At 48.9% G+C, this 27,314-nt stretch overlaps 9 protein-coding genes across 9 annotated transcripts; 3 read left to right on the top strand and 6 right to left on the bottom strand.

Annotated features, from left to right (window-relative positions):
* Window positions 1-2,370: 2,370 nt before the first annotated feature.
* Window positions 2,371-2,947, top strand: ACHE_60637A (uncharacterized protein; the record flags this gene model as incomplete). Its single annotated transcript, XM_043281833.1, has 2 exons — window positions 2,371-2,741; window positions 2,803-2,947. 2 exons carry the CDS (start codon window positions 2,371-2,373, stop codon window positions 2,945-2,947), a joined length of 516 nt encoding a protein of 171 aa, XP_043139273.1.
* A 1,139-nt stretch (window positions 2,948-4,086) lies between these two features.
* Window positions 4,087-5,040, bottom strand: ACHE_60636S (Tim17/Tim22/Tim23/Pmp24 family protein; the record flags this gene model as incomplete). The annotated part of the gene is made up of 6 exons (XM_043281832.1): window positions 4,087-4,144; window positions 4,199-4,422; window positions 4,475-4,688; window positions 4,740-4,766; window positions 4,827-4,942; window positions 5,005-5,040. The coding sequence occupies 6 exons, from the start codon at window positions 5,038-5,040 to the stop codon at window positions 4,087-4,089; spliced, it is 675 nt and encodes a 224-aa protein (XP_043139272.1).
* Window positions 5,041-5,950: 910 nt separating this feature from the next.
* Window positions 5,951-6,466, top strand: ACHE_60635A (uncharacterized protein; the record flags this gene model as incomplete). The annotated part of the gene is made up of 1 exon (XM_043281831.1): window positions 5,951-6,466. The coding sequence occupies one exon, from the start codon at window positions 5,951-5,953 to the stop codon at window positions 6,464-6,466; it is 516 nt and encodes a 171-aa protein (XP_043139271.1).
* Window positions 6,467-6,681: 215 nt separating this feature from the next.
* On the bottom strand, window positions 6,682-7,738 carry RPF2 (rRNA-binding ribosome biosynthesis protein RPF2; the record flags this gene model as incomplete). Its single annotated transcript, XM_043281829.1, has 2 exons — window positions 6,682-7,660; window positions 7,716-7,738. The coding sequence occupies 2 exons, from the start codon at window positions 7,736-7,738 to the stop codon at window positions 6,682-6,684; spliced, it is 1,002 nt and encodes a 333-aa protein (XP_043139270.1).
* Window positions 7,739-9,664: 1,926 nt separating this feature from the next.
* VAS1 (valine--tRNA ligase) lies at window positions 9,665-13,002 on the bottom strand (the record flags this gene model as incomplete). Its single annotated transcript, XM_043281828.1, has 3 exons — window positions 9,665-12,681; window positions 12,750-12,893; window positions 12,984-13,002. 3 exons carry the CDS (start codon window positions 13,000-13,002, stop codon window positions 9,665-9,667), a joined length of 3,180 nt encoding a protein of 1,059 aa, XP_043139269.1.
* Window positions 13,003-14,056: 1,054 nt separating this feature from the next.
* CKA1 (casein kinase II subunit alpha/alpha') lies at window positions 14,057-15,270 on the bottom strand (the record flags this gene model as incomplete). Its single annotated transcript, XM_043281827.1, has 4 exons — window positions 14,057-14,149; window positions 14,204-14,623; window positions 14,676-15,049; window positions 15,156-15,270. 4 exons carry the CDS (start codon window positions 15,268-15,270, stop codon window positions 14,057-14,059), a joined length of 1,002 nt encoding a protein of 333 aa, XP_043139268.1.
* A 477-nt stretch (window positions 15,271-15,747) lies between these two features.
* On the top strand, window positions 15,748-16,753 carry ACHE_60631A (ribonuclease P subunit p30 family protein; the record flags this gene model as incomplete). Its single annotated transcript, XM_043281826.1, has 2 exons — window positions 15,748-15,823; window positions 15,903-16,753. The coding sequence occupies 2 exons, from the start codon at window positions 15,748-15,750 to the stop codon at window positions 16,751-16,753; spliced, it is 927 nt and encodes a 308-aa protein (XP_043139267.1).
* Window positions 16,754-21,575: 4,822 nt separating this feature from the next.
* ACHE_60630S (uncharacterized protein) lies at window positions 21,576-23,625 on the bottom strand (the record flags this gene model as incomplete). Its single annotated transcript, XM_043281825.1, has 2 exons — window positions 21,576-22,065; window positions 22,133-23,625. 2 exons carry the CDS (start codon window positions 23,623-23,625, stop codon window positions 21,576-21,578), a joined length of 1,983 nt encoding a protein of 660 aa, XP_043139266.1.
* Window positions 23,626-24,618: 993 nt separating this feature from the next.
* Window positions 24,619-25,878, bottom strand: ACHE_60629S (DUF3431 domain-containing protein; the record flags this gene model as incomplete). The annotated part of the gene is made up of 1 exon (XM_043281824.1): window positions 24,619-25,878. The coding sequence occupies one exon, from the start codon at window positions 25,876-25,878 to the stop codon at window positions 24,619-24,621; it is 1,260 nt and encodes a 419-aa protein (XP_043139265.1).
* Between the last annotated feature and the right edge of the window lie 1,436 nt (window positions 25,879-27,314).

Below are 27,314 nucleotides of genomic sequence, written 5' to 3'. Positions count from 1 at the left end.
TTTCTCTCTCTCTCTCTTTTTTTTTTTTTTTTGTCTGCTTTGTCTTCCCGTCGAATGTGTACTTCGTACCGTGCAATAAGTTTCAGGACGACAGGAGCACCCGTGGTAACTTGCTACTATATCAACTCTATATCTTGTGGTGCATTTTCCGAGAATCATGTTTATGCATTAGTCCGTCATTTAGGATATCAGAATATGCTGGTAATAATCTTGTGGTTAGCCCCACTAATCAAAGTATTGCCCATTTACCCTCATTGCACAGAGTCTGGGAGAGTTGGGCTTCTAAGCATTGACGTGGAAGCATTCGAGATGCGCATTCCTTCATCTATCGCTTAAATGAGACTGCAATACTCTCATTTGTCATTTGGACCCACTAGTTAGGAGAGTGACTGAGGCTGTGTATTTGTACGCCGGAGAAAGCAATGGACATCAGGCTCATTCCATTCATTGGTGCTGAAAAGATGAAAGTGGACCAGATGCGAGGTCCTACAATGACAATGGTGGCTGACTGCGATACGTTGATGTTTATATGTACATGAAGTAGTCGGAGCATCCTACAACCTGAGTATTATAAAAGGCGCTCTACCATCATGGGCTGTTCTCGAATTGAAGTAAAGAAGCCAGAGAGCTATATGCTCTGGTCTTCAATTCTTTCTTCTTTTCTTTTAGTTTTTTGTTTTCTCTCTCTTTTGTATCGCATCTCTCTAGAGTCCTTACACAGCTTCGACTCTGGTCACACTAGTCCTAATAAGGAATAGTCCCGGAGATTAGCGTTTTTGTTCCTCGGGCGGAGATAAACACTTTATTTTCATACTCAGCGAAACTGGTTACATGTTGTTACTGGATTTATCTTGATCAGATCCATTAATTCTAGTCTGCACTGGATCCCTAAGTATCCATATAAGTTGGTGAATCATTATGTACACGTTCTTGAAAGGATTTTGCTAGTGTCGACCGCCAACAGACCAATAATGTGGCTGCGGTATAAGCAAAATCGTATATTAATTCTATACAATCCACCGTGGCTGGTTTATCAGTCTATGTGACTTGTGACTGTAATTATTTGCTGAGACCATTGATACACGTTGTATCCGGTACCTATGCATACCTCTACCTGTCTACTGATGGTTGCTTTTAGCGAATGTCAGAAAATTTGCTTAGCCGCAGAAGAGTCGAGTAATGCGTAAAGACAAGGCTGTGGTTATATATAGCAAAGACCCCTAATCTGATACTGCTATTTTCCAATCAAAACCCAGATTTCTTCGTTGCTGACCTGCCACGTATGTGGGCGTATTCATGGTACATAAATTACCACACTTTAATTTCCATTTTACCAATAAAGCGGATGCAACTGGGCGCGCGGTATTGTTACTGTATTGTCGCTGTTAACTAGGAACCGTATCCAACATCATGGCGAGCTTATTGATCCTGCGAGGCCATGCTATAAGAAAGTAGTTCTTCGGATTATGCTGTACCTTTCTCAACTCATTGATTCTCTGCTTTCATATCCTTCACTCTATAACCTCGCGGAGTTCTCAGATTATCCACTTCGAAGTTCATCTTTTATCTACAGCCCTAAGCCCGTTATCGCGCCCATGGCAACCACAACTCAGACCAAAGAACACCAACCTCAACATTCGCACTCTGATGCAACAAATTCAATTTTCAGTCACTATCAAGCTGGATCAGTGAATAGCCACAGCTCCAATCTGTCAGGTGTATCGAATGTCCTGATTAATGACAAGAACCCTTCGCCTGAGAAGTAAATATTTCCTTCTCCTCTACTTTAACTGTCATTTAAGTTTAATTTGATGAATCGTTGATAGGAAAAGCAATCCATCCAAATTCAGCCAAGCCGAAGATCTTTCCGGGGTCGGCTCTTGGGTTAAATCGACCCCAACCCTAGAAGCACCCGCTGGAGAATTTATTTTGGGCTAGATGCTTCAATCGTGTTGTGGCCCCGAAGAATGTACCACGGAATAAGTTCGGGATGGACGGGAGCGCCCGAAGGTGTTATGTTCAGCTGGAGTGCCAAGCGAAACTGGTTTTATCTGAATATCATATACTGAGTTATCAAACAACGTTCTTCTTCCATTACTTTTTTGGGATAGAAATATACTTGGACTCATTCTCCGCAGATACAGACCACCCTGCGTGATTTCAGGAAAGAGCGACCCCAGGCACTGATTTGACCACCGGCCAAAATTGTACCTGACAATTCCGCACTCGTCTCTCTCAGAACTTTTCATCCCCAACTCCTATTTACTCGTCTCACTCTTTCATCCGAATATTCTATCCATCCATCCACCTTACGCATAACGATATACTTACACCACCTGCTCCGATCACTACTCACTACCACGATCAGCCATGGAAGGCACGAACCAAGCCACCAAACGCCCTCGACCATTCTCTTCCGACTCAGTCTCGAATATGCACCAGTCAAAGCACCACCAACCGATTCCCTTCGGCCCGAAAATGAACATGAAGCAGTCCAACCATCCACTCTCCTTCAATCAGAGCGCGAGCATGCACCAGGCCAACCAGCCGCTCTCCTTCGACGGAAGCTCGAACATCGACGCGACCAACTTCCAACTTTCCTCCTCTGATCCAAGCTCCTACTTGAACAATTCCAACTCCAACCAGCAACTGCGCAGCACGTCTTATGGCAGCCAGAGCTCCCCTCCCTCTGATGGATACGCTGTGCCGGTTGGTGGACACCAGAATTCGTTGGATAAAGCGTAATTCATACCACTTTTTTTTTCTTTTAAGACTCTTTCTCGCTTTGATAACCATTTATAGACAGGGTAATATGGTCTACGCTGGCATTCAACGGTCGGGAGAAGACGTCGCTGGAGTGGGTGGCTGGATCGGCCCGAACACGCAACGCCTCATGTACCTCATCGAATCAGGGTATCCAATTGATCCGGAGATGAAAATTGAATAGGGGTATGACGAGCTTTATTCCTGGTTTTCTTTGACTTACTTCTTTTGCTTACCTTTCCATATTTTGAAGCCGTTACGCTACTTTCACTTTGTCGTCTTCTCCCGTCATCCATGACAGGGAGTTAAGCTTCCCGTTGACAGAAAATCGGTTATGTATTGGCAAATGATGGTTCACAAAGCATATGTATGGGGTATGTCAGATCCCGTTCCACTCTACGGCCCGCGGCGGACACTAAACCACGATAGGGAAGATCCCATGCCGGTGGCCCCACAACTTTTTCGGAATATGGCTGAGTCCATACCTATTTGTATCACTCCCGAAATCACATTGCATATCCATGTCCGTTGGCTTTTGGTCCGGTTTTCGAGAAGTTGGGAAACGTTTCGGATGTTATCCTGTATTACATACACTGTTATCCCCTTCGTACCGTTGTTTGATGGCTTGTGTTGTTTTTCGTTATTTTTATCCATGGTACTGGCGTTCGTTTTCTTGCATACATAGGTTCCTGTCCAATCAAGATGAATTGGAATTTCTGTCCTTGTCAGGTACTTTTGTGTGCAGAAATGCAATCCCCGGATTTGCTTCCCGGCTTTTTTGATAATACTCTGTACTACCTCTCGGTCCAATCGACAACCTGAAAAGACACGTGGTTGTCAACCGCTGCACAGGTACATGATAGCCCATGTATTGGCTATTGAGTACTAGGAGTAGGTCGCCCATGCGCTCATTCCATGTTGGATACGATACTCGTAACACAGATCATATTGCATCGTAGTAGTAATCGATAGCTAACTATAGGATTGGTATCTGGTGTTTTTGATATCTTGTATACCATAGCCGGCCGTAATTTCTAGAGCCCGAAAATGTCGTAATACGACCAGGTTGTCCACGGGTGAATCCCTTACACCGGAACGATCAGGATAAACCTGTACGTGTATTGCGTATCGATGAGAAATGTTATCAATTCCAAAAAATATACTTAGCTCATGTGACCGTACGCGTTAAAAGGATGAATACTAACGATATTAATAACCATCAACACAGCCCAGTCGGCCGAGATACGCTATATACACTAAGGATAAACAAAAACAAACAATAATCACCAATCTATACGCCAGAAGAGCCAACCCATCGCCAATCTATTTATTGTGTATTAAGAAATTCCGGAACGAGTTCCAGTGGTCCGAGTCCGCGTAGCTGCCACACATCAGTACAAACATGGCACCCACAAGCCAAGGTAAGAAGACATACATATAAACCATACTGCTCCTCAGGCTCGAAACCAGCGTCTCCGGATACCAGCGGAAGATGTACATGACAGAAGCCCAGCTGAGACTTGCAAAGACCGGCCATGCATTGTCTTTGATCTGGGAACGAGCTTCGGGTGTGATGAGATGTGAGAACGGGTGCATGTTAGGTTCGACGGAGAGTTTGGCGAGGGAGAGGGCCACGCGGGCGAAAACGTAGATGACGATCTGGTCCCGTTAACTCCTGATACTTCTTTCTTTTCAAGGAAGTGTGGCATACCTGCTGGGTGACACTGGTCTGGTGCCGGCCAAAAACAGCGTATCCTCCCAGCAATCCGGCGAAGAAGCTATCGTAGCGGTTCTCCTTGCTGACACTGGATGTGTTTAGATTCCGCAGTGCGAGCATGGAGCTCTTGTATATGAGGGCGAAGGTCGCGAGGTTGCTGGCGTGCGTTTTCGTGGCTTTCAGGACGAGCTTGGCCTTTTCGCGGAGGCTGTGGATTGATCAGTATAGGGGTAATCGAGTCGATGGGAGGCTGTCTTACGTTCCGGAGCGGAAAAGAAATATCATCCTGCAGAGAGACATCCGTCAGCGTTATTCAGAATAAACAGCCCAGGAAGACTTCTCATACACCAAAGCGTGCGGAAACCGCACTTTCGACCCGTAGACGACACCATTCCGAACACCCTTGAGCAGAGACAGCAAAGGCGCAAGATCAGGATCCAGAACAATAGCATCCAGACGAGACTAGACACAAATCAGCCACCGGACCCCAAGTATACCCTCACCCAGCAATAAAGAATCCTTACCATCAGCGCCTTCATAATCTCGGGACCTCGGCTCATTATGAAAACGAAAGGCTGGCCGTTGCCGCTTGATTTATCTGTATCGGGACAAATCGCAAGAACATGGGATAATAGCAAACCCAGCGATCGTGATTTTCAACTCTTCAGCCGTCAATCTGCGTCTCCTCTTGTTAGCGATAAGATGGAGGAGAGAGCAGAGCGGTCACTTTTGTTCGGCGCCGCGGAAGAGTTGCCTCGGCATGTGAAGCATGCCGAGTGCGACGTCATGGTCACGTGACATATGGTCTGGGGAGCACTCTTCGGGGATTACTTGTCCTTTTTACAGGGGACGATTGACGTGTAGGGAACAAGGCAGGAAGAAGAGAAGATAAACTCGAGGGACACTGTATTGCTCTAACGACACTCGATGCCAAGAATCTCAGCTGCCGATCTGCGGATGATGGATCAACTCCCGTCAACATGTCGTGTTGCAGCCGCCAACTCGTCCCATCTTCCCTGCCTGACGAGACATGATAATAAAACAAAATGCCCGGTGCTCGCTTAACAGAAGACCAAAGGCGACAGAAAACAGCAGCTCTCTTCCGCCGCGAACCATATGCTCAGATATGTCAGGTCCATGGAGTCTCACATGGAACTGCGACGCATGGCGCATAGCCTGAGTACATACGGGATTTCAACGCCGCCTCGAACAGAGCCCCCAAAGCCAATGGGGCGATTGCGGTCATTTCATGATCAATTTCTGGAAGTATGTAGCTTGCTTTCATATGGTTGTCGCTGAGGGGAAAGGAAGGGCCAATCGCGAATGTGGACTCGCTTTGCAAATCATCACAAAACAAAACGAGTAGACTTGCTCAATAGAAAAACAGCCCGAATACTAATAGCCCCAGGACCTCCGCACCTACGTCGAAACGCACCCATAGCCTTCCTCGCGGACATTCAAAACCACTTCATGACCGCCCACAACACCAAAAACAGCAAATCGAACTTCTCCCGCCGTCTCCAGGAGACGGGCTACCAGCGCAGCATCATCGGCCGCGGCCATACGTCTACAGAAAAGCGAATTCTACCTGATATATCGCCCGAGGACTGGGAACGGTTGTTGCGGGATCCGGCTGCGAAGGAGGCGATGACGGCGGGGTGGGGAACTGTGTATGCTTGGTTGAAGAGTTCTGTGCCGGTGAGGAGGAAGATTACGGAGGCACAGAGAGCGAAACGGAAGCCAAGAAGTCAGGAGAATGGTATTGAGGAAAAGGACGTGGTGGTTGGGGATGAGTCGTTGGATGAGAGTGATGTTAGAGACGCTTCACCTGGTAATGATGTTGAGAATGGAGATGCGCCGGCTGCACAACTTCCATCTGCATACCCTCCATCTGGAGGGACTACGGTTCACCCCCAGCTACCTAGTTTCCAAACGTTACTTGCACCCTCGGTAGGCCCGGTCGGTCAACCGACAACGAGAACATAGTTCTTCCACTTGGCAATAAACAATCCATAGTCATCTGTAATGTATATAGGTTCGAAATCAGAGTATAAGTGTAATAAATGCATACTTTTATCTGTACAAAAACAGACAGCTTATTCAAACGAACTTGCTCAGCACAAGTCAAAAATCACCAATCCAACCGGAAACGCCACGTGCGAAACAGAAGAAATGCATGATTAACCACAAATGTTATGTCCTTATTCCGTCCGTGTCCTCTTGCGACCCTCATCCTCCGAAACCTCATCAACATCCATCATATCCTCATCCTCATCCGACTCAACACCAGCACGGCGCTTCAATCCCTTCATCTTCCTAGTCTGCAAGCCACCCAGGTCCTGCTTGGCCAAGTGCACACGACCGACCTTATCACCAATCGCATCCATGCCAATGTTCTTCTTCAACTTAACCTCTTCATTCGGCCTCTTGCCCTGCTTCATGGCCTCCTTCATGACATCCCGCGGCGCCTCCTGCAAACGACCAATCTTGAAGTCCAGCTTAGGACCTATCTCATCCAGCTCAACGCGAGGAAGCTTGTGACCACTACGCTTAGTCCGCAGCTTATACCACCGCAGGTGAATAACAGGCGCAAGACCCTGCGCCGGCTCCTCAGCAGCAACCATAAGCGCATACTGCAACCCCTCAACATCGATCTTGTCGCTCTCCTCGCCCTTGAACATATCAGTGAACATGCTCTTGAGCATAACATGCGCCATCGAAGTCTCGTCATCCCACGGACTCCCCGCAAAAATCAGCATCGGCCGTAACCCAACCCCGATCTGCATCACGAGATTATTCATCGCAGGAACCGCATCCTCACCACTCTCGCCGGGGAGCAGCATCATCTCGCACATGTCAAGCGTCTTCGAGTCGAACACGCGCATGAGTGTGATGCAGTTGGGTCGTTTCTTGGAGCTGCTGCCGAACACGACCACTCCGGCTTCGTTCTTGTTGGCCAGGAACTCGAGGCTCTCGGTGCTTTCGAAAGGGCGGATGTTCTCATTCTTCTTGTGGAAAAGGACGGAGTTCGGTTTTGTGAGGGAGTGAAAGGTCTTGAGGATTGTGTGCACGGGGGTTGGGCACTTTGAGCCGTGGAGGAGGAGGGTGCGTTTGGGGCCTTCGACGAGTTGGGGCTCTTTGGCTTTGAGGAGGCGTGCTGTGCGCGGGTTTTTGGGTTTGCTGTTTTAATTAGTATATTTCATTGTAAACTTGGCAATATTTGTGATTTACATACACTTCTCTCAACATCGATGCCATTTTGACTGGGAGATGTTGGTTTTTGTCGTCGCAGACGTTGACTTTGGATAAAAAAAAAAAGGCGGAGCGAAAAGTTTTGGAGGTCGGTCTTGGCGCTCTTATCGATAAGCTTAAGTCCAGCCTCCATCAATCCAGAAATAATTGATAATTCTAGACATATATTTCTTTTCCCTGATACTACATAATCGTGCAGTTCGTCTTCAGAATCCTCATATTTCATGATAGGCTTGAATGCACTGGCCCTATGCGGCTACCTGGACTCGGTGGTATGTCGCACGTGACTACTGATAGATCTAAAAGCGAATATCTGTGTATGTACATCGGTTGAGGCTTGTGGAAATACATGATGTTCGACATTTGACAAGCCCCTCAACCCTCAGGTCCTTCAGTAAGAAAGGGTTGATTGAGTACTGGTTGGCATTCGCCTTCGAGGGTCTTTCTGCAGCATCAACAAAAGGAACGATGCGAGATGCTGAATATTCTCAGCGCGCAAGTTAGATGGTAGCCTGTCCATCAGGTGCTTCATGAAGCACTCGTGCGTTTGAACGTCTTTATCAAGAAAATTGATCTACAAGGAATGTACTCTTGGTCAATCTGTTCGGCTGTGAGGCCAAAGGACCCTACTGGAAACAATGGCTCATTTGTCGCCAACTCAAATAGCTTTACTACGGCTTTAGAGAGGTGAAACAGGTTTCAGGATGGAGGCGTCAGCATACCAAACAACGCAAAGCCCAGATATAAATACCAGCATCCCAAGTCTTTCGGTAGATCAGCTCAGATGCACGGAAGGCTATCGGCATCACAGGCCACTGGTTGGATTGACCACCCATCGCGACCAGTATAGCATGTTAGATTCTTTTACTAAAATTAGAGCGGGTACATCATACCTCCGCCCACATCGCCAATCTTGACCAGGAGCATGGAGAAGTCTGCATCATTTAGTTGCCCCCGACGTCTCTGTGAAGCCATCAAATACTCCGGGGTGCTATCATTTACCTTCGTTTCCTCTAGCCACCTGATAAGGACTGAACTCAGGGGGCTGCAAAAATGCCTCGCCGTGCGCAGCTCTGGTGACTGAAAACACGATATTTGCAGGTTATAAATCTGCATCAAGTCAGTATAATGCCAATTATAATACCCTGGAGGGCCAACCTACCGCAATGAACGATGTCTAGTGTATGAAGGAGGTCGAGGCCCCAGGAGACTTGTTTGGAAACAGCTTGTATGCAGCCCACTTTGTGCGGCTTCCCAGTGACAATCATCGCTGCAGCATCAGTGATCATAACAGGGAGCACAAGGCGCAAGTGAGTTCCATCTGGGCCATCATGCTCAAAGTAGGCCAGTAATTCGATAACATGCGCTTTTCCAAGATGATTAAGGCCTCGGACTGACTCCGACAAATGGATGAGTTTAGAGAGTTCGTTTTCGTCTTTGGAGATATCTACGTTTAGTATTTTCAATGCGACTTGTCGCCGGTGCCTTAAATGTATTAATTAGTCCTCTTGGGGGGAGAGACAACCTGCTGAAAAGGAAACCCACAATTGATCATTTGCAAACCATACTGTTGAGAATTGACCAAATGCCAACTTTCCAATAATCTCGTACCTGTGATTGAATACATCGTGGAGGGTACTGGATGGTAGCCTCCCCGGCGGTACTCCTCAACAGGCTCGACATTGTCGTATATTCTCTCGAAACGCCGCATTCCAATTTATCGGGGAGTTGTCCAGTTAAAGAAAATATCTAGACCATGTTGTTCATGTCCAAAGAAGCCATGGCAGGTTCTCAGGAATAACGACTGACTAAGCACGTTAACTCTCAGCGATGGCGCTGCTACGGCGTTGTACCTAATAAGTAGGCATATACAGCAATGAAACTGAGATTCATAAACCTAATCAACAAACCTTACAAAACTGTCCAGAAAACCTATTCCAAGCGCAATCTCTCAAACTCCTTAATCTGCTCCTCCAACCGCGCAGACTCACTCTCTGCATCCTTCAGCTTCTTCTCCTCAGCCTCCCGCACCTCAGGCTTCGCCTTCTCCTTCCACCCAGCACCGTTGACAAGGGTCTGCTGGCGGCGCACAGCATCACGCGACTTCTCCAGGCTAGCCTTAGCCTTCTCCTCCTGCTCGAGAGCAACCTCCTTGGAGACACGGAGGTAGACGGCAGCCTCAGCACCAACGGCAGAGACAACGCAGCCGCTGGGACGAGTGGTGTCCTCGGGACCGCGGACGCTCAGTTCACCTAGGTTCTTACCACCAAGGGACTTGACAATGGCGAGTTCGTCAGAGATTGTCTTGTAGCTGGTGGCATCGTAGGTCTGGACAATGATGTCGCCCTTGGTCTTGACTTCGTACTGGGCGAGAATGGAGCGGATGGCCTTGGAGGTGTTCAGGATGAGCTCGTAGGCGGCGGCGGCGGCCGGGTCGTCGAACTCGGGTCTGTACTCGGGGAAGCGGGCCTTCATAATCGAGATGGTGTGGTCGCCGGGGCGGCGGGGGAGACGCTGCCAGAGGTTCTCGGTGACGAAGGGCATGATGGGGTGGATCATGGTCAGGGCACCCTCGAGAGCGGTGTAGAGGGTCTCCTTGGCCGACTGCTGCACCTCGGCGGGAAGTTCAGGAGCCAAAAGGGACTTGGAGTTTTCGATGAAGACGTCGCACAGCTGGCTGTACCAGTACTGGTAAGCGGTGGTGGCGGCGACGTTGAACTCACGCTGCTCGAGAGCCTGGTCGACCTCCTTGGCGGCGGTGTTGAACTTGTGCAAGATCCAGCGCTCTGCGAGAGATTCCCTGCCAGTCTTTGCGACAGTAGCCTGAGGTCTGAAGTCCTCGCCCAGCTTGCCAAGCACGTACTTGGTGGCCTGATAGATTTTGTTACAGAAACGACGGTATCCGTGGATGACCTGAATGTCGAACGCAATGTCACCACCACCAGTGGTGTAAGCAACGAGAGCAAAACGCAGAGCATCAGCACCACATTCAGGAATACCCTTGGGGAATGCCTTCTTCTGGTACTTGGTGGCAGTGGCAACCTCCTTATCGGCAAGGTTACCAGTGAGAAGCTTGGCGTGGAGCTTCTCGAGCTGGATACCCTCCATAACATCAAGAGGGTCAACGACGTTACCAAGAGACTTGGACATCTTACGGCCCTCCGAATCTCTGATCAGGGAGTGGCAGTACACCTCCTTGAAGGGAACCTTGCCAGTCATCTTGATACCAAGCATGATCATTCTGGCAACCCAGAAGAAGAGGATATCCCAACCGGTCTCCAGAACGGAGGTGGGGTACAGGGTCTCCAAGTCGTGAGTCTGCTTAGGCCAGCCAAGGGTAGAGAAAGGCCACAAGCCAGATGAGAACCAGGTGTCAAGGACGTCAGGATCGCGAGCAAGGGTAAACTTCTTTCCGGGGAACTTGGCAGCGGCCTTCTGCTTAGCCTCCTCCTCAGAGCGGCCAGTAACCCAGTAATCACCATCGCTGTCATCAACATCCTGGCCCTCAATCTGGACAAGGTAAGCCGGAGCCTGGTGACCCCACCAAAGTTGCCGCGACAGACACCAGTCGTTGATGTTTCTCATCCAGCGGAAGTAGCTCTTCTCAGCAGTTTCGGGGCGGATGACAATGTCGCCATCCTCAACGGCCTTGATGGCCGGCTCTGCGAGGCTCTGCATCTTCATCCACCACTGCGGCTTCAGGATAGGCTCGATGACATCGTTCGACTTGGCACAACGGGGAATCTTCATGGGATTGTGCTCCCACTTGACGTACAAGCCCTGCTCCTTCAGGAGGTCGATGACCTTGTAACGGGCGTCGAACCGTTTCATACCAGCGAAGATGCCGGCCTTATTATTGTAGGTACCGTCGTCGTTCATGACGGAGATGAATTTAAGGTTGTGGGCCTTCCCGCGGTTGAAATCGTTGAAGTCGTGGGCGGGGGTGATTTTCACGGCACCAGTACCGAACTCGGGGTCAACTTCCTCGTCGGCAACAATGGGAAGGAGACGGTCGACGAAGGGGTGACGGGCGTGCTTGCCAATCAAGTGCTGGTAGCGCTTGTCGGTAGGGTGGACAGCAATACCAGTGTCACCGATCATGGTCTCAGGACGAGTGGTAGCGATCTCAATTCTCTCCTTGGTGCCATCAATTTCGTAGCAGAAGTGAGTCAAGACACCGAACTCGACTTTTCTCTCGTAGCCGGGGACATCAAGGAGCGTACGGCCCTCGACCTCCTTGTTCTCGACTTCCAGGTTGGACAGAGAGGTGTTCAAAGCAACACACCAGTTGACCAGACGGTTGGCACGGTAGATGATACCCTCTTCGTGAAGGCGGACGAAGGTCTCGGTGACAGCTGCGGACAGATTCTCGTCCATGGTGAAAGCCTCACGGCTCCAGTCGAAGGAACCACCGACTCTGCGCAGAGCATTCTTGATGTTCGCGTGGTACTCGTGCTTCCAGTCCCAGACGCGCTTCGTAAACTCCTCACGGCCCAGGTCGTGACGGGTCTTCTGTTCCTTCTTCCACAACATCTTCTCAACAACACTCTGGGTCGAAATACCGGCGTGGTCCATACCCGGCAGCCACAGCGTCGTCTTACCCTTCATCCGCTGCCAACGGATCATAGTATCTTGCAAGGCGTTTGTGAGGGCATGGCCCATGTGTAGGGAGCCGGTAACGTTGGGAGGAGGAATAGGAATGACGAAGTTACCCGCCGGCAGGACTCCGCCGTCGGCGCCGAACTCGGGCTTGAAAAGATCACGGCTCTCCCACCACTCATACCGGCCGGACTCGATAGCACGGGGATCGTAGGCATCGGTAGTCTTGTCCTTCTCGGGCTTCGGAGCCTTCTTCTCAGCCTTGGGGGCAGCGGGTTTGGCGGAGGCAGCCTTGGCCTGCTTCTCTGCGAATTTCTTCGCCTTTTCGGCCTTCTTGCGCTCACGTTCCACTATATTAAATCACCATTGTCAACGGATGTCCATCATAGCCAACAATCCCAGATATCCGAATACGTACACTCCTTCTCGCTCTTCACCTTCGGAGCTGCGGCGGCATCCTGTGCGGCCTGGGGGTCCTTTGTCGCATCGCTGAGGTTCTGGTTTCTGGTCTGTTCTTCGGCTTGAGGTGCGGGGTCCTTCATGGGAGCCGGTGGCTCACCAACTGCAAGCAATACAGAGACTGTTAGCGATTTGCAATCCTCATAGCAAACAGACATGAGTCACCCGTTAACCGGGTCCGATAAGCACTTACCTGGATTGGGGGCAGACATTCTGGAATATGAACGATATAATAACGTTGGAGGAGTGAATCTCCTAGGCGCCGCTCGCGCCACTAGCTGCCGGATAAGTATCTTGGACACCGGAGACACCAAACGCGCGTGAAAGCACTCGGAGGGGTGGAGGGGTTCTGGTTGTGCGGGCGCTTTTTTTTTGCAGCGGAAGTCTGGGACGAATCGGAGCGGGCCCTGGTGGGGTTCAGGAAGTGCCCATGGAGCGGTACTTCTATGTAACTGGGCTTGAATTGATCGCAATTGAGCGATGTTTTCTTTGGATTCTTCTTCGTGACTTTTTTTTTTTTTTTCGGGCGTCAGCCAGAGAAAAGGAATGATCTGGGTCACGTGACATGGACGCATCGAGCATACACTACATACAGTATGAACGAAAATAACTGAAACAATTGCAATTCGGTCGGATATATCATGAGCACCATCTAACATCTCATTCCTACGGCTTTTCAGACTAATGCAAACGCGCAGAAAAGTAAGAATGAGCAAAGGAATAAAGGGGATTCTAAGTCACCAATCCAGAGATTACGAAAATGAGAATATCAAAAACAAAGAAAAGAGGCGTAGTTGCCATATTTGCATGTAGGTGGTTACATAGAGCAGAACAAGAAAGAAAATGTTTATCCCACTCCGAAAACATCGTCAGATAGTTAGATAGATTTCACTCGCTGAATACGCCAAAGAGTATTGAGGTGAGATATGGGCCAAATACCCAACAGATTAGGTGTATATCATCTGTCATCAGCGTCGTCTCCGCTCCGAATTCCTTGCCTCACCACTTTCACTGCAGTTCAGTTCACGTCCAGCACGACGCTGAACGGTACACCACTCCCCTCTGTCGTCTTAATATCCCCCTCCTTCTATCCACCTCTATCCATCCATTTCAAGAGAACCAACTCGAAAAGCATTTGAGCAAACTGGCCATAATCAGAACGTCATTATCTGCCACTGACTACAGCGGCCGCTGAGACAGGAACCGGAGCGATTGCATGGTTGAAATAGTTAGAAAATTCGAGTCGTAGTAGCCAGCTTCATTTCTTTAGGATGTTGTGTTGTTCCGCCCCGACTGCTCTGCTGCGCGAACAGGCGCAAAGTACGGGTGGGCCATGGCCTCCTGGGCAGTAAGCCGTTCCTACAAGATTGTTAGCACTTGCGAATGACGAAATAACAAAGGACAATGGCTTACAGCATGGTCGTATCGTAAAAGTTTGTCCAGGAAATCAATTGCTTCGTCGCTGACGAATCGTTGGTTCTCAGCATTGACGAATGAGCGCCACGGCTTCCGGGGGAAGCGTGTAAGGATCTCGTCGTACTGCGGATCCAATTCAATGTCATACTTGTCCAAGTATTCAAAGAGTTCCTCGGTTCCCAAAACCTTGGCGATCTTAACCAATTGATCGGAGTTGCTGTTTCCGTGAAAGAATGGCTCCTTGCGGAAAATCATGGATGCAAACATGGCGCCCAGCGACCACATATCGAGCGAATAATCGTATTCCTGGAAGTCGACAAGCAGTTCCGGGCCCTTGAAGTATCGCGACGCAACCCGAACGTTGTACTCTGTGCCCTTGTGGTAGAATTCGGCAAGACCCCAATCGATCAGACGAAGCTTAGAGAATGTCAGTGCACGCAATCACAAGGCACCCGGAGTCCAAACAAACCTTCTTCTTGTCATGGTCAATCATAACGTTGTGTGGCTTGACATCACGGTGCATGATTCCCTTGCTGTGGCAGAAGTCTAGCGCTTTCAAGAGTTCGTAGACATAGAAGCGGACGTCGTAGTCGGTGAACCGGGGGTACAGCGTGCGGAAGTCCGTGTTGTTCACGTATTCAAAAACCAAACTTGGCGTTTTGCTCTGGCTATCGCGAACGACATCAAGCAGGGCTACCACGTTGGGACCACCCGCCAGGTTCTGAAGAATCTTGATCTCACGCTTAATCTTCTTCTTCTTGACCGGCTTGAGGACCTTAATGACACACTTCTGGTAGTTGACGACATTGATGCCCTCGAACACTTCGGAATATTTTCCCCGACCTATCAATCGACGCCATTAGCATTAGTTTCGCATTGCAAGTCAAAGAGATTCCACATTCCAGCCATTCTTCGATGCGAAGCAAGGCGCAAAGTACGAAAAGCTTACCAATCTTGCGGACTACTTCGTAGTTTTCCAACACACCCCATGAAATGTTCACACTGTCATAATCCCAGTAGGATCGGGGCATACGCTCATTGACGTCTGCATAAACGCGCGCCATTGTGAATGGCGGCTGCTCACAAGCAGATTTCCGAAACGGTCCACAATCGTTTGATATATTAGGAGAGGAAGCTGTGGCGGGGTACGAAGCGCACGTAACAAAAAGAGAGGGCGGCGACAAGGAGATGAGGAAAAATTGAGGTCAGAGGACAGATAACAGCAGCTGCAAGACCAAGAGCAAATGAGCCTTGCCTTGTCCAAACCGCGCAGCCGTTGCTATCGTCCAAAGCGAGCAAAAAGGAAGCAGAAGATGGGGAGACACAGACAAACACAGTTGGCAATTCTTGGTGATGACCGAGACTTTGCAGGCATTCGTTCGTTCCGCTCAGGCAGTCACGGGACCGCTTGTTGTGGGGAGATTCCGCCGGCTCGGAGTTGCATTGATCCGGCGCGATTTTTCGATTGCCTTTCTGGGATAGCTGTGAGCTACACATCCAGGACAGGTCGAGAGGCTCACAAACCATTTAAAACAACTAAGATGTTCTACGATCTCAACGTTCCATACAACTCGGATGATCCTGAGATCTCGCACACCTTGAATTTCCTGGCGGAGAGTACGTCACTTGCCCGCGTTCCTACTGCCGATTCTCCGGCATTCAAGACCACATGAGAAGCTGACTTGACTGCTCTTAGTCGGTTACACAACCGTCGCGCTCTCTCAGACGATCAGTGGAAAACTCCCTCCGAACTTAGCACCCCCAACCGTGCCCGTAAATGCTCCGAAATCACTAAAGCTACTCACTCGTCTCAACCTCATCCTCGCCGATCCCTCCCAGAACCAGCGTCTTACCAGCCTGACACAAGCATATGACCTAGTCGCGCTACGTCCCACGAACGAGAAGTCACTACTGAACGCCTGTACCAACCTGGAATGCGATCTGATCTCCCTGGACTTTTCCGAGCGAATCCCATTCCATTTCAAATTCAAGATGTTGTCTGCTGCCATTGAGCGCGGTATTCGATTCGAGATTTGCTACGGATCTGGAATCACGGGCAGTGGAATTGACGCACGACGGAATCTCATCGGGAATGCTATGTCGCTTATCCGGGCCACGCGCGGAAGGGGGATCATTATATCAAGTGAGGCTAAGAGGGCACTGGGTGTGCGCGCGCCTTGGGATGTTATTAACCTGGCATGCGTCTGGGGTCTGTCACAGGAGCGTGGCAAGGAGGCAATCTGCGAAGAGACAAGGAAGGTGACCGCTCTGGCGAAGCTCAAGCGAACCAGCTGGCGTGGGGCCATTGATGTCGTCTACGGCGGGGAGAAGCCTAAGGTCGAAGAAGGCCAGTCGAAGAAGAAGGGAGCGGCTAAAAAAGGCGCACCTCAAACAGAGACAAATGCAGACAGTCTGAAGAGGAAGGCGGAGCCAGCAGCTGAAGAGGCTGAGAAGTCGTTGTCGAAACGGGAGCAAAAGCGCAGGGCAAAGAAAGTGCGATTAGGTGGCTCAGGAGATGGTGCTGCGGACGACAAAACTGCCAGCTAGCTGATGACAGGCCATGGGGTTACGTCGTTAAATCAAACAAAAAGCCGCAAGTGATGCGAATCGCGCATGAGTGCGCCTGAACTAAATGCAGAGCATAGCTACTTCGGGTCACGCGCTCATTGCCATTTTTATGCTCCTGCGTCCACTCAGGGATGCATCAATCTGCAATTGCCCTGGTCCAAATGTTTTGATCATAACTGTCGAGTGATAGTGTGCAGCGGACCAAGGATGATGATGCTGTTCAGGTTTTGGCGTGGATATCTGATTGCCATCCAGCGTCCCGGTCACTCGACCAAACGGTAACTGATGGGGGTCATGAATCGACGTCGGTCAGTATATCATTTGTATCTGTTTACAATAATTATCTTATGGCATGTATTCGGAAAGCGATGACCATAGTATAGGGGGTTGAATGTGTACAAATCACACGAGCTTATGGATCTAATCAAATAACTCTTGAATTGATAGCCAAGTCCACATTCTTGAATGCATGGTGTATACTAACCCGTACCTAATACGCATCTGCATCAAAACTGGTCATCTGATAACCTTCTTTGATTTAAGATATTGACTTGGCTCACTATCCCTGTTGGAGATCATATATTAACTATATCATTCCCACGCGTGTGGTTACGGGCCATGTGATATGGTCAGGCGGAGGATATATCTATCCGCAAAGTTGCACAATATGCACAATAATTGTTCTCATCACATCTGCGCTCTTGATCTATTGGATCCAAACCTCCAAGGTGATATTCGACCGCTACTTCTTTTTTTTTTTTTTTGCCGTAATGCCATTGAATCGGTATTCCGGCACAACCAGGGCCCTAGTCCGATCCAATTGTACTATGTCACTGACGGCTACAGCTACGCAGCAGTAAGACGAATCGAATCGAATGTATATTAATGAACAAATAGAAAGGTTTGTGCCTGTCCATCCATGACAGTGTACACTTAACGACAACAACCGACTTAGACATATAACTGCCCGGGACGAGGAGTAGTCAGCTTGTCAGACGTAAAGCTGCAATGACCATAACCTTCTCCATTGTCATCAGATTCTCGTTCCATATGATCCAATAGATGGATACGGCCTCCTCATCTTGCTCATGACGTATAATCAAGTTCTTCCTTGTATGTAGACTGGATTCGGATTGAGATACAGTAAGATTCTCATCCTGTTACTCTTGGTTGACACTCGACACCTCCCTCTCAGTACTGTGGATGCTCGTTTGCAGACTAGATTCAGACTGTGATGCGGCTTGTTCGGTTGCTTGAGTCGGAATAGTGTCGTGTTCGGAAGGTACTTGGACCTCGCCCCATTGAACGGATCTGAGGTTCATGCCCTTTGACATGCAGCGCTTATTGCGGTGCTACAACTTCCAGCGAGGGGTATGTTCAATTTAAAACGCCTCATTCCCAGACACAGGATTGTGAGAATGATCAGACCAGCCGAGAGAGATAGCAAAAATGATAGCAATTAGCGAGTATCCACAGGAGAAAGCCCGATAGTTAGCTTCCACCTTTCCACGAATATTGAACGGAACAATGGCCACAAAAAAAAATACTCCAGGAGACCAGCCAATGCAAGACTGCAGATGTAATTAGAAGTGGGACGCTGTATCGGTACGGGGGAATGGGAGAGTAAGGGAGTAAGTCGAATGCTGCTCCTCCTTTGGCCATGACACACGCAAGGGCTTCCGTTGCAAGCTGTAGATATCGTATTCATGAGCAAGAAGCATTTTTGTCAAGATATTGTTATAGAGAAAATAGGATATTGAAATATTAACCGAGGGATATTTGCAAGGAAAACCAGTCTGAAATAGCTTTCACCCAAAAATTGACCGATCTTAGTGCGCACTGTAGCAGACCCAAAGCCCAAGTTCCAGAGATATTTGATCCAATGTTGATACCTTCTATCGGAAAAGTCCTTGAAGGCTAAAGAAAGAAGATAGCTGGACATTGAAATGATTGACAAACTCCTGTAGGGGTCAGAACTCTTCTGGTAAGGTAGCATTTCAGATTGTCGGGCATACATACAGAATGACCATCGTCATCCAATATATAGGGCTGACATCTTGGGCCTATCATTTTATTCTCGGAAGGAGAGCCATGTCGTTATTTTCAGAAAAGGAAATCTTATATGAGAATCGCCATGATTGTCTGGGATTGATTCTCGAGACTGATAAAAGACATTATCCTTGTGTCGTAACAGCAGGTCTGGGGAGAAATGAAGATACAACATCCCCAACAATCAGGAATATATTTCTCCTATTGCTGTGAATCGTCAAGCACATGCATATCACCTTGACAATGTTGCAGAATATGACAATGAGACAAATGGGAAAACTGAAGTAAAGCTGGCAACTCTCATCGACTTTTCACTTAAAAAGTAGCTAAATGGAATGGGAGGTTCTTCAGCCGAAGAGTGATGATGCTCGAAAGACTTATAACAGTTGTAAGATGCATATACTGCCTTAGATGTAGGCGGATAGGCGCGTTCATTTTCCTCGTTCAGGGAAAATGTTGCCAATAACGCTGGTGCAGCCAAAGGAGCTGCTTCCTTAAATGTTCTGCTGACGAGCTCTTGTGGATCCTTTGGTGTACATGTCGATTCATCGCACATCCAACCATAAGAATCAGGCCGGACATGGTATATTCCGTTGGATGTTGTCCTGTTTCCGCCTATAGCAGCGAATCATTAGCTGTGAGATCCTTGCTGACAAGGATCAAAGTCCTTCCATTCGTGACAAATCCTTGCGTAGGTATCAATGCATTTCCGTTTGGCAAGGTTCTGAAAATTGCGGAACCTAGAGTGAAATTCTGATACGTTCATATTAATGCGCTGCTCAAAGCAATTCGTATGACGCGAATCTCTATCGTAATCGAGGTCACTTGACATGAGAATGATGCATACTTATTTGTTGCTAGTGAAGAGAACACAGCAGAGTTGTATCTGTTTTACATTGTTAGAACCAAGTCGCTATTAGGATAAGAGGAAGCGTGGATCCAAACATTAGATGAGTTGGCAAAGAAGTAACAAGTAGTATAGGCCAAAGTATGCGCTGCTTCATACCAATGGATGTGAGGTTCTTCAAACTGGATACGCCAACGTCAAGCCATTTGCCTTGAGCACGCACAATATCGACTTCATCCCGAGACAGGGAACTCAGGTATTGCATGCGATAGTTGCTTGCTGCCAACATGAGTGTGCTGAGTAAGTTTATCAGACAATGCAGGCCACGGGTCCAGTTTTTTGAAATAGAGCATTTTACTTGGTAGAGAATGGTGGAAATGGATTCTTGTCCTTGAGGCTTTGAATAGGATATGGCGGCAGCAATGATTGTGAGGACGACATTCAGAAAGAAGATGATAGAGGCACCACAAACACAAAGAACGACACCTATGATCTACTCTTTTTGGTTTTCTTGGTTTTGCTTGATTCGATTTTGGAGACTCCGGGGTAGGCAGGAGACTAGTTTCGTTGTCACGGATGACTCTTTGAAGGCTTGCTCACGTAACCTACGAAGTTCATCAGCATCGGATATGGCACTTTGCACGTTAATCTCAGAAACCTGTCTAGTTCAATGTCGTCTGTGTTGCTGCCACTTCGCACCTGATGATACCTGATTTGACCAAAGGGCCAATACCAATGTCGCTTTGTCGGTTCCTCCATAGTGTCTAAGAACGGGTTCGCGATGATCCGAAAGCTCACAGCTATACCATAATATGCTGTTGAATGAGTCGCGGCATCCCCTAAATATGCGGAGAGAGCAATAAAAAAGCAACATACTCTACAGCAACCGAGGCCTCAGTCTCGCAAAACGCAGCTTTGCGATCTCGATGGACCTCCGTGAATTGGCAAAGATCAATAAAGGGAATGAATTCTGTCCCGTATAGCACAGCAAACCAATTCGCTTCATGCGATTATGGAAATAGTCCACGAATGATCTATTCCTTCCTACAGTCCCGTGCTTAGTTCTACTACCCTTCTAAGTTTCGTAAGCGCCATCTAAGTGTACGAAGATCTGCAACGATCGACATGTCAGAATGAAAGTGCTTGAGGCTCACGGCGTGTTGTATCTGGGCGCAGGATGTTGCTGCTCGATCAGGGGAAGAGGCTGTATGAAGTATTAGTCGTGGTCTATGAGATATTTTAATGCGTCCTGTTTGTATGGCACTTCATAATCTTGGTAAGGTCAATAGATGATCATGGTACAGGGTCATGGGGAGGAATGAGAAGGAGGGTGAAGAGAAAGCAAATGAAAGTAGCAAAAATCCATTTTATCCATTTATTATCCTGCCCATATTATGCATCTAGACTTTAAGTCCTTGCAAACCAATTTTTATGACGTCCTCTAATCACAACAAAAAACTTCCACCTTCAGTGACCTCACGATGTGAGATCACGGGGTATTAAACCTTCTCATAGCCGTAGCCGTAGCATAGCGTTCACCATATTCGTAAGAATTCGAGAAAAGAGCATTCAGCACAACGCCGAATTGGACTGAATTGGGTATGGATGTAAGAGAAAAGAAAAGTAGACTCAGACAAGGGAAGAGGAGAGAGTAGAGGATATGTAGAAGAAAGAACGGAGAGGAAGAAGAAAAGAAGAGACGAATCAAGAGGAGAAAGTAAAGACAAGAACGCAAGAGAGAAGATAAGCGAAGAAGAGCCGAAAGGAAGAAATATGAGAGGAAAAGAAGAGAAAAACCGACACCGATAACACCCAGAAGATAAACCTAAAATATCGACAAGAATATTCAAGATCTCATCATCATCGAAAGGAAATGATCTAGTCGTCTTAGCACGCACTGCACCCTTATTCAGCCTCGATAAGCACCTTCAGGTTGCTGTCCATCCAATCAACGGTGGCGGCAGACAAAAGCGCAATAGTCCATTCACCATCCGAGTGTACAGAGGTAATCCCATCAGGAACAAACACCTTGACCTTCCATCCAACGGACGAGTGCATAGCACCATCGTGCTTGGGCTCGGAGAGATGAGCGGGCAACTGGTCGCCGAAGCGACGGGTCACGACATGCTTCAAAGTACCCAAATCGGGGCATTGGTCTGCGGAGAGGTCGAAGCGAGGAAGGACACGCTTGCCGTTTTGAAGAACATTGACGTTCAACATAGGAGTGTGAGACGCCGAGTTGGAGGAGTTGGTGGCATTGGTGGCATGGCTATGTTGCTGGTAGTAGGGCGAGTGAGAAGCAGGTTGCTGGCCATAAACAGGCGCATGAACACCATGTTTGGCAGCGAGGTTGTCACGGATGATACGCGAGATGTCACGAGTGATACCGCTGGCACTGTTGAAGAATTAGTCTGTACTCTGCGAAAAGACAAGGGAGAAAAGGTAAAAAAAAAAAAACATACAATTCGTTCTTGGCAGGAGTATAGCGATTCCCACCAACACGCCAGCGAAGAGCAGCCATGGCATCAGCTTCCAAAATACGATGGATATTCTCATCTTCACAAGGCTTGGGGCAGTCGAAGTCACCCTGGTGGAAAACCTGATAGTGGCTATCGACCGCAGCAACCAATCCGCGCCAGTCGGGCTGCTGGAGACCAGAGAGACCCCACAGGCTGTCAAGTTCGTAATCCTGATTGTACATGTCGTAAGACCTAGCGACCGCTTCCCAGTCCGTTGGATATCCATCAAGAAGAAGGTCGGTCAAACCGAGCTGCGTATCAGACTGCCCCATTTGAGGCTGAGGGTTCGGCATGGGAGGAGCAGGTGGAAACTCTTCGGGGATGGTGTGATGCTGGGCATGCATCTGAAACTGCTCGTCGTACCTCGGGGGACTAGCACTGTTGGCATTGGGGAGGCTCTCGTCCGTCTTTCTTCTTCTGCGTTCGTCGGGACCGCCACCCTTTCTCGTTTCGACGGCATACTTGCGCTGACGCTCGTTCGTCACCATGCGTCGCAGCAGGGGGATAATCAACGCAATAATCTTCTGCTGATCACGAGGCCACACGTGAGCCCGGTGAGTAATTCCCTCATTGATAGCATGCTCTCCAAAAAACCGCTCGCCGTGACCCTCCGCTTCTAGAAAGTGACGAACGCAGTTCCAGAGTCGAAGTTTGACCATTTCAGAGTCTCCCTTGCCACGCTGGCCCACGCATTCCCGTCTCTCAGGATGCTCATCGTCAAGCATATAGTTCTTCGCGGCAGCCTGGAGCTGTAAAAAGTTCTCCGGCGAGAGCTCAAGCGATGTGAACATTTTCGCCATAGGTGGACGAGTATGTTTCTTGTTACTCGATGGTTGACGGAAGAGCGCAGCGGCAGAATGCAGACCAACAGCACGAGCATCAGACAACGACTGAGCAGGCACAGGACGAATGTCCAAGCCATCGCCCTCGTACTGCTGCGGATGAGGACTATGCTGCTGATTATGCTGCTGATAATGGCCAGCACCAAGACCCATGCCAGAACTAGCAGCAGCCAGAGCGGGATCGAGAGTATCTTCGTTACGCTTCCGCTTCTTCGACACAGTTCTCGACAGTCCAGACGGCGGGGCGTGGTCACCAGAGCCCTTCAGCTGCCTATTAGCAGTCAAGCTCGCTCCGAAGCTCGGATCCCCGAAGCTATCCTCGTCAATATGAATCTCGGGTCCATAGCCGTCTAGATGGTGCTGGTTTCCAGCAGCAGCAGCGACAGCCGCCGCAGTGGTCCAGTCAGAGACGTCTTGACCAGCGGCCGCGGTAGCAGCTTCGACCAAGCCCGCCAGCTGATTCTCGTTCGGAGCATAGCCAGCAGACAAATGGGAGTTTGGATCGATGCTGGAGGAATGTGCGGGCTGAGTGGTGGAGATCTCAGCGGAGGACGAGGGAGGGTGCTGGTGATTGGAACCAGGCGTCGAGGTCATGGCAGGATGTCGAAGCTAGCCAGTCAATGGCTGCGCTAGATCGTAGGCGGATTTGTAATGAGAAAATTAGGGTAAAAAAGCTCGGGGTCTACAGAGTGGGTTTGAATCGTTGGCAAGAGGAAAAGTGAGATTTTTTGCTCCAATTGCACAGGAACAACAGGTCTCATATAAAGAGGGGAGCTCACTTAAGAAACAGAATTGAACAAAGAGAAAGATCAGATTATCATTCACAGGCGTAAAGGTAGAGCTGCAACTGAACTGGGGTGAATGACTAGCAGTCCTGCTGCGCTCGTGAATTACCGGTCGTTGCAACGCTCAGCAAGGGAATAATTGCTCGACGCCACTTGCCCACGCAGTGGCAGCGGTGCGCGAAAGGTTTTGGAGAAAAAACTGAGAAAAGAGGACGTTGAACGCCTCAATATTCAGAGGCGCTCGACGCGAGTCGCGATAGATCGACGATACTCGAAAAGCGATATGTAGATAGCCAGTAGTGGGCACGTATGACGCTGTTTGCGTGGTTTGAAGACGAAGCAGACAGTGCAAACTCTGTGTCGGGTCAATGTTTTCCCGGTTGCTACGGTCGGGTGGGCAAGAAAGTCCGAACACATGATTCTTCTGCCTGAAAAACCGGGTATCTATTCAGGACAAAGATACTACAGAGAAACAAGGGAGAGGACACTCATACTTCATATACTGCCAACAAATACGAATAAACCCAATTCCAGCTGGGGATCATGCATGACTTCTTCTCTAGTCTTGGGAGCCTGCCAAAACAAACAAAAATATGCAAACAGGTGGCGGACAATATACACACTCGAAGAAACGCCAATTCGTCCACCTAAACAGACCAAAATTCGATAAACCAGCCCAAGATAAATGGCAGAACTCCACAATTACAAATGACATCAATATAAGGAAAATCGTTTGCGGATAAGCGATAGCGGCAAGGCAAAACCTTTGCTTGCCTATGTGATATCGGAAAGAAGACGGTTCTCAAAAGCCGTCGCCCTCCTTCCACGGCCGTCCAAGTTCCAATGCCCTCATTTTCGGATCCTCGCCACGCTTCGTAGCGTTCGTCAAAGTATCACTGAGAAGCTGCTCAATGCCAGAAATCTTATCCAGTAATTCAACATCTTTCCCTGGATCGGGAATAGACAAGTGGCTCGTCTCCGACAAAGAGCCACTAAACCGTTCAGCCTCGATAACCCGCGCATCTCCTTCCCAGAGATTGAATTCCTGCTCGAGATCACCCTTCTGACCTTGAAGGTTCCTGTACTCTTGGTACTCATCGTCACCACCGAAGCAAATACCGTAGCCGTCGCAGAAGCAAACGTGTTCCTTGGGACAGGCTACATTTTCGCCGGTGAAGACCACGTGCCAGAGATACTCCCAAACTCGTCCTGAGATATAGTCGCTGAGTTCGGTCCGCAATACCCAGTCACGGTAGTAGACGAAGCGCGCTTTCGGGATGGAGAGAATCCGCTCCCGGGAAACGGCAAATTGAGCACAGCAGGGTTGAGCCAGGACATCCGGGACAGGGTCGTCGGGGAAGATCTCGCCCCAAGACCGCGCGAGCATAGTTTCTTCCTGCTTCTCAGAATTCTCCTCCAGTGCGCCGGGATGCATCCAGTCCGGACATCCGGGGCCCCATCCGCAGCGCAGGTTCATGTACCCTTCTCTCGCGATGCGAGCGGGGTTAAGACGCCGGAGCATATCGGCCGCATTACCCTCAAACAGATCCTCGTTATGCCATGCGAACTGGTGCGAATGCATAAACGCCACAACATCCGTCAAATTATCATAGTGCTCGATGATGTAACTCAGGTACACCATAACCTCATGTCCCTTATTCTTCGGCGGATGAAGCGGTGCAGACGGATCATCCACGACATACACAGCAGATTCCCACTCCGGAAGCTCTTCCGCGATCCAATCTGTATCTTCCTCGCTGGTCCTCGGCACAACTAACGTCTTCGTGTACTTCGAACCCGGAGCCTTCGGAATACCGGGCACGTACTGCGGACGAGGCGCAAATGGTTTCTTCGCCGGACCATCCTTGTCCGCTGTCGTAGTAGTAGAAGTAGAGGCATTCCCGGTCCCCTCTGAACCAGCAGAGGGCACTGAGACCAGATCCCCTAACCCGACAACCTGTGGCACTTCATCCCATGACTTCGTAAGACCGCGGATCGAGTACAGGAAGCAAAGGAAGAAGGCGAGGCCGAGAAGAGGGACCGCTCGTCGGAGAGGAAACATCGGATAAGATATAGATTAAATATAGCTCGCATACGACATAGAGTATGGAGAGGAAAGATAGTAAGGAGAAGATCTCTGTCGAAGGAATATATAATTAGCTTTGAGATCTCTAGATCGCCCCATGAGACATCTGTGCGCCTGTTTCCCTGGGCGCCAGCAATGGATAGCGCGGTTTATGATAGCGATGAGGAGGCGAATGCGGATTGCGCAGCCTTATGGAGACCACCATCAGAAGCAAAGAAGCAAAGATCACGCAACCTACATTATCTCATTCAAAAATAATGATAATAAAAAGTCGATATAGAATCGTAAGAATCAATATATTCCCCTATCAATTCACGCACCACCGTTGTCGGTGGAGTCGCAGTTGCTGCAACCAGCCACGCTCTCGGGAGACGGGTGCGGAGGCAAGAGGAGCAAGAGAGCGCCGGGATTAACGATGCAAAGAGCAAATATAAGAGATACACAAAACAATCAATCATGCACTGAAAAGAAAGACAGAAAACCCATCACACATTCTCCGTGCTTTTTGTAAGTCGTCTGTCCGATCCTTCGCCCAGTTATCGCCGCCGTCTTCGTCTCGTCTCCGTCCGTGGTCGCTCAAGTGGAGCCCCGTGTCTGGCCCTGTCGTAAGCCTTGTGGGAAAGAAGATCCAGGATGACGAACGCACACAGAGGCGATGCCGGAGCAATTGTCTCGTTTATATAGCTGTCGAAGGCGCTGCTGGGCTCATGGTGGCCTTTGAGAGACCATCCCGTATATATTCCCAGGAAATAGTCTGTGGTTGTATGTGGTGTATTATTTACTGTTCCTGATCACGGTTCGGTACCACGTAGTATTCCTGCCATGATGACATACGGGATGTAGCATCTGGAACAGCAGGGCATATCACTCTAAAGTCATACAGGTACCTTCTTATTATTCTTTTCGCCGTATAGAAAGGTCACCATTACTTTGTCGCTGTGACTGCTAACATGGTTATCGTCCGAGACACGCTGCTATTTATAGACGATCAGGACGTGAAGTCCCAATATTTGCTGATCTTCTGCAAAGACCAATTTTGGATTCTGTTTGCCTAGCTGTGGACAGGAACCCTTTGCCTTTGAATTTGAGTTGGGGTTGAGAGACATGGGCACATAACTCGTCTGAACTTAAATTACTGTTGCATGCAGGATGGAGAACGTGCAGGTATATATCTCGACACGTGCATGCCAGGAACACCGCTGTTCTTTTCATGACGGGAACAGGGGAGAGAATGGCTCTGTACAAAAAATCCATGCTGACAGAAGCATGGGAACCGTCTATTATCATGAATATAGAGGCAAAGGTTTTCAACAGCACTATGAGACATGGTAGTAAATGGTAGTATAATAGTAACACAGAAACTCGGGTATGATTCGGAATCGCTTGAAAGAAAAGAAACAGTTAACAAAACG

This window comes from Aspergillus chevalieri, chromosome 6 (genome assembly GCF_016861735.1).
Source record: "Aspergillus chevalieri M1 DNA, chromosome 6, nearly complete sequence".
Lineage (NCBI taxonomy): Eukaryota > Fungi > Ascomycota > Eurotiomycetes > Eurotiales > Aspergillaceae > Aspergillus > Aspergillus chevalieri.
The sequence above is the reverse complement of the archived record's forward strand: the minus strand, read 5'-3'. Positions and strand labels throughout refer to the sequence as shown.